The following is a 6300-nucleotide window of genomic DNA, read 5'->3' on the forward strand; positions in this document are numbered from 1 at the left end:
GGATTGGGTTCAAAATTACAAGGTTACGGAATTGAGCATTAGTAATCATAAACCCAAAAATTGGGTCGGCTGTTCAACAACGGATATAAAAAAAGCTTTATTGTACTCTTTTGGCTAGGAAGTTTTGGACCACCACCCCTGTATCCCAGACCTTGCACCGAGTGATTTTCAATTTTTCCAATATTTCAAACATCATTTCTTTGGTAATCACTACAACGATGACGAAGACGTGAAAACAGCTGTGACGTCTTGATTATCGGATCAGGTAGCAAGTTCCTAATGAAGAGGATATCTAATTGTAAGGCATAATGATTTAAACAAACTTGGTAATTATTTTGAGACATAGAAAAACGTGTGATGAATCTGAAAATAAATTAGCTTCTTGAAAATTTTCATTCGTTTGGTTTTTATTTCCGAGCGGGCTTTACTTAAAAAACACTCCTCGTAATTGATCAACAGATGATATTTACTTTAGAGGAAATGATTAAACTTTTAGAATTGAATCTTAAACTTTGAGACATTTAGTCTAAAACCTAAAAAGAAACATTCAACATTCGTATAAAAAAAACATTTTTGCTATAATTCATTTTTTTGAGAAACTCTCCTTTATTCTTTGTTCAATAGTTTTACAAGAAGTTTATTGTTTTATTTATTATTTTTCTTGCTATGATTGATTTTCAAACTGAATTCGTTTATTTAGCTCAATAATAATAGTTATAACTAAAATTTTACAGTAGATTAAATAATTTATAAAATTGCTAAACTTCATCCAACTTGCAATAAATTCAATTAAATATTTAAAATTTTGATTGAAAAATAACTATTAAATAAATGAAAATAATTATTAAAGTAACAATCAAACGAAAGCTATATAAGTCAAAAAATACCTTTAAACGAAGCTTTGGTATAGTAACAATATAAATCAATCAAAGATCCAATTAACATGAAAAAACCGGCCAAGCAATAGACAAACCTGCAATAAATATGATAAATTGGAATATTAAGTCCTCTTGACACCATCGCTTGCCAATATTAATTTAATTGTAAAAATAAAAAAAATATTTTGACACACATATTAATATACTTAAATATTTAATATATGCTACATATTAAATATTTTTCTACGTTTAATATTAAACTTGATAACTTTTAAGTTTCCCTTTAGAAAGATCATAAACTTAGATTTAACTAATTAAAAAACGGGAGTAATTAACACAGTCTGTTTAAAACTAAAAAACTTCTAAAGATTTCAAAGGTGAAAACTAGGTCAAACTAGTGCTAGTTCGAAACTAAATTTATCTTCTAATTAAGGCTAGGGTATATTTAAGAAAATGTGATATAAGGCTATTCATAAATTACTCTGGTCCGATGCACTGCTACAGTTTTCATTCTAAAATAACGGTAAAATAACCGGCAGCAATCTGTCCTTACAATTAACCATAAAGTTAACGGTTGGAAACATTTCTTGTCTTTACAGTTTTGAAACCGTAAAGACAGTTAGTATGGTTAAAAAACGAAAGAATGAAATGCAGATATAGTAATTAATTTATTCTAGGCTTTTTGTTAGGTAACCTTTGGCGTTAAGGTTGAATTGAGTTGTGTTTTGCCAAATGAACCATGGAACGTGGCTAAATTAGTTTTTGTGGTATTGCCATTTATCGCAAGAAATACTAGACTTTTTGTGCTAAACAACTATATAGTGCTGCCCTCATTGCGTGAAGGAGAAAGTTTACTTTTCTAAAAGTGCAGGGTCACAAATTAAGAGGAGCACTGGAAAGTGTTCATCTGTGGAAGGAAAAGTTGTGTCAATGCTGTTATTCAAACCCTGGTTACAGTCAGTCATGAGATTTTCAGATAAGCCTTCTCAGCTACAGTGTGTATAAGTACCCAGCTGCAAGTAACTAAGTGAGATCATATAGTCGATGCGAATGAATTTTGGTTGCTTAACAGTATAAAGTGGAAACAGTCTAAAAACGATTTTTCTCATAGTTAATAGAATAAATAACGTCTTTTTTTTATGGTTATTTGACTGTTTCGGTTGAATATAATAAAATAACAATAAAATAAATTTTTTTAACCATTTTTTCCCCAAGAAATTGGTAAAAGTGCAGAAAATCTATGAGACATGTACAATATTAGGATTCACTACACTGGTGTATTTTTTTAAAGTTACGGTTTATTAAGTATATCAAAATTTGTTTATCAAAAGAAATTTCATGCAAATTTTTGGTAAATAAGCATTATTTTCTATTATTGTATTTAATAACAGTTAAAAAAAATTTTGAATTGTAAAGAAAATTTTTCACACCATTTTAAAGAATGTAATTTTGCATGACAATATACAAAATATGGGCCTGAGATATCAAATTTTAAATACACAACTCTTTTATTCTCTTGAGTTGATCAATAATCAATGTATAGTAAACATGACTGTGTACAACAATTACTCTCTTGTTACAATATCAGTGGAAGCTGTTAAGATAAGTAAAATAGTTTTTTTTCAACGATAAAACATACCCAAAAAACTAATAAATATTGTTATACTATGTTCTTGTAACATTTCATCAAAATTTACGTCACGAAGATGTTTACAAATATCAATGAAAAAAAGAGGTATTGTCTGTCTAAGCTAAGAACTCCTCCCGCCACAAAGTCTGAGGCCGTCTGGTGCTATGGAAACAAGAATGGCGCATTTTAAGGAGGGTAGCTTCATTCTAGAACTAAGCAATAGACCAAAGAGATTTCCTGTCTCTTGCCCACCCGACCCGAAACCACTCCAAAACCGGGACCCCGCCCCCCTACTTGAAATAGTCATACCTCGTTACCGTAGTCACAGCCACAGGTTCAGACGAATGTCTAGAGGAGTTCTTATTTTAGACAAATTATACCAGTTTCTGCTATGGCCCCCAATAAAATGCAATTTATTGGACATCGCCGAACCATCTGCTTTTGTTTGGTACAAGAAAAATCAAATAAAATTGTTTTTCTAATAATTTGCTTGATACTAATTTTAAAGTTTAATTATAAATGGTAATTTAGTGAATAATAATTCACTTACTTAAAACTATAAATAAATTTAACTCTTTTAGTTCAGATTTTCTCTTTATTTTCTTCTAAAAAAATTTAAAAAATATCTAAATGTTGTAAATTTTTAAATATACTTTGAAAGTTTTGTGTCTAAATTCGATATCAGGAAGACTTTGTTCATGAATAATGTTTCAGTCGATTTTAAAAGAATAATTTAGGTGTCGTAAGGATATCCCACCCAAAGTGCTAACTTAGTGACATAGAAATAATTAAAGTTTTCCAATTTTCATTATCGTTTAGAATAAAATTTCACTTAAAACATCAAAAAAGAGCTAAACAGATACATATTGTTAGATATTCAGAGCTAGCTCTACACTACAAGCAAGATATCCTCAATTTATGATAGTTGTTACAAAAATCTAGAAGTATTATATCTATTAACGATTAATATTATAAATTTCCAAACATTTTCCAGTATTTTCCGTTTGTAAATTTTACGACGGTTACTTATATTATACAATGTGTGCATACTTACATAACGAAAATTATTTTCGGTGGGTATTCCTCTTCTTGCTTTATTTCACATCTTGATGCATGAGCATCAAGGTAGAAAGATGAAAAAACTGTAAAAGAAAATATGAAGTATTTTTTTTTTAATTTGAAGTCAAGCTTACCAGTCAAAATTGATCGGAAATTTATCTATAAGTTCTTCTTCTGACAATTTTTGAAGAGTTATGATAACGCTTTAATGCAGAATTTTCATTAAGCTTATTTTTCATAGTTTTTTCATTATTTTGTTTTAATTTAGATCAAAATAAGAAAAAGATATTATGTTTAGCATTTTAATAACTTATGTTTACGTTAAATACAGCATACAAAGCTAGTGTCTTTTTCTGCGTTAGAGGTGAAATCTTTCATGCGCGGCTCACTTCCAAACAATTATTTTTCAAATTTGTACTTATTTGTAGTTTTTCAAATTTATGAGAAACTATTTTTTATTAAATTATTCATAATTGAAATTTCTTTTTCTTTTTATGAAAAAGGAACTTCTGCTTTTTTTTGGATTTTATGCATTAATACAAATATAATTCCGATTGTCAAACAAATATTTTTTTTTTGAAACTGCTATACTATTATGTTTTTTATAATTAAAAAATGCAAAAACATATTTTTGCTTGTAATTAGTGCTTTAGAAAAAAATATATGAACAGAGCCACAGTGTCCCATCTATGCAAAGGTTAAAAGATTACAAATTTTCTCCATCTGTTCCAATCAAACAATATACTAGGTACTTTTTAATTTATCTTAATTAAATTTAAATTGATGGATAATTAAAAATATATTAGTTTATTTTTAGTTATCTTATGTAAGCATCTAGTAGCTGAAGAAGTACTGCAAACACAAGAAGTACAAACTTCTACTACTTTAAGGGATCTTCAAATTTCGGTATAATGTACACATATAGTTTTCGTTGCATGCAGGGATTTTATAATTGGGTTAACTAATTTTAAGTAATACACGAAAATATAACTTGTTTTATGCCATTCTTTGGAAATTTTTCCAAAATACCACCATTGAAAAAATGGTTTGCTTTTTAAAAGTCCTACTTGCAAAGAAATCTTAATTCATGCAATTTAAAAGAATTAAAACGGGAACAATTTTGGATTATTTGTTTCCAGTTTATGAGTACAGCAAGTTATAGATAATTTTTTAAAAAAGTTATATTTGTCTTACATAAGCTCTAATTCTTAAAATTTCTCATTTTTAACCTGGTAAAATAAAGATTAAAATATGTGAAATAAGATTTTAAAAAGTTAAATGTGCTAAGTTTATCTAAGTTGTGCAAAATTCATTAAAAAATCCTTCTTTTTTACAGGCTGCGTTGTTTCCCCTTAATGATTGAATCCAGGTTCTCTTTTGTAAAAAAACTTGTTTTACAGAGGAATTAATAGAAACTATTGAAATCCCGTAACGGTGCTGGAAATAATGCATGATGTAACGAACTTTCTTACATTGTATATATTGATTTCTTAAAAAAATTATTTAAATTTATTACTTACGTTTGCTCGCTAGTTGGTTAATATCTTCCAGGCTGCACCCAGAAGGAACACATATTCCTATTCTCAAGGTCAAGAAATAAAAGAAATGTGAGATTTTTGCTGCTTCGCTTAAAACCTGAAAAAAATATAATTTTATTTCCTGGAACTTTCTTGAATTTTATCAAAACTTATTTCAAATCCTGCATTTAATATTGGTTCCTTTATTTTTAAGCCTATTAATCGCATGAACCTATGTATAACCTATGCTCAAAATTCCGCCAAAAAAGAAGTCAATATTTAAATTTTGCATCATCTTGAAATTGTCAGCCAATTAGCCTACTAATATAAATACTGCTACTTTTCAAAATTGTGATGGAATGTCTTTATATTTTGTTAATTAATTGCAAAGATTCGTGTCAATTTTCACACGTGACTTCCACGAAAAGCTCTCATTACAGAGGAGCATACAAGTCACCGGCCTGTATATTTTTAATAACTTCTTTCAACTTTTGGTAGCTTATGAGCGTATGACTTTTAAAAAATGGAGAACAAAATTGAACAGCACTGAAAACATAAGGTTGTTTTGAAAAACAATTAACTTTCATTCTTTTTTTATTGTTACCAAATTAAAGTAACACAACTGATAGGGTAATTTTGCAAGTAAATGGTACTTATGGTCCTTGATTTTTAAAAATCTTATAATTAAAATCAACCAAGAAAAAAATGTTCTTTTTTCTCCTCCTATGCTATTTTTTTTCTCAAAATAATTCATAAGTGAAATGTACCAACAATATTGAGATTAAATAAAAAGTCAAATTAGGTGTTTTTTTCCCCCAAGGATATACTAACTACGAATTGAATGTATGGTATGAAATTTTCTTACAGTGTCTCCTTTGGAGAAGTTCTTGAAATCATCCAAAACTTCGTCTAGCTTGTAGAAGTTCTTCATCGGTGGAAGTGGAGGTCTGAAATCTATTGTGCAATATTGTCCTCTAAACAAAATGTTTCCTTTATCTCCAGATCTCTTGCTTGGTACTATTGTATTTATACACTCGTCATAGGCTCCGAAGGACGACATTGAACCGCTAATTGCACCATCAATTGTTTTACCACTAGCGTCAATAACTAAAATTAGAGAATGGAAGTTGTGTAAAAACATCTTGTTGTGTTATGATAATCATCATTAAAATTATCATCATAAGAAAGTGGTAAGAAACTAGAAATTATATATATA

At 28.6% G+C, this 6300-nt stretch overlaps 1 protein-coding gene across 1 annotated transcript; it reads right to left on the reverse strand.

Annotated features, from left to right (window-relative positions):
- Positions 1-887: 887 nt before the first annotated feature.
- On the reverse strand, positions 888-6210 carry LOC122273256 (uncharacterized; the record flags this gene model as incomplete). The annotated part of the gene is made up of 4 exons (XM_043057331.2): positions 5950-6210; positions 5088-5202; positions 3563-3650; positions 888-973 (listed from the first exon to the last, which is right to left on the reverse strand). Coding segments are annotated over exons 1-4 (484 nt in total), but the record flags the coding sequence as incomplete, so codon positions are not given.
- Between the last annotated feature and the right edge of the window lie 90 nt (positions 6211-6300).

This window comes from Parasteatoda tepidariorum, unplaced genomic scaffold (assembly GCF_043381705.1).
Source record: "Parasteatoda tepidariorum isolate YZ-2023 unplaced genomic scaffold, CAS_Ptep_4.0 HiC_scaffold_3309, whole genome shotgun sequence".
NCBI lineage: Eukaryota > Metazoa > Arthropoda > Arachnida > Araneae > Theridiidae > Parasteatoda > Parasteatoda tepidariorum.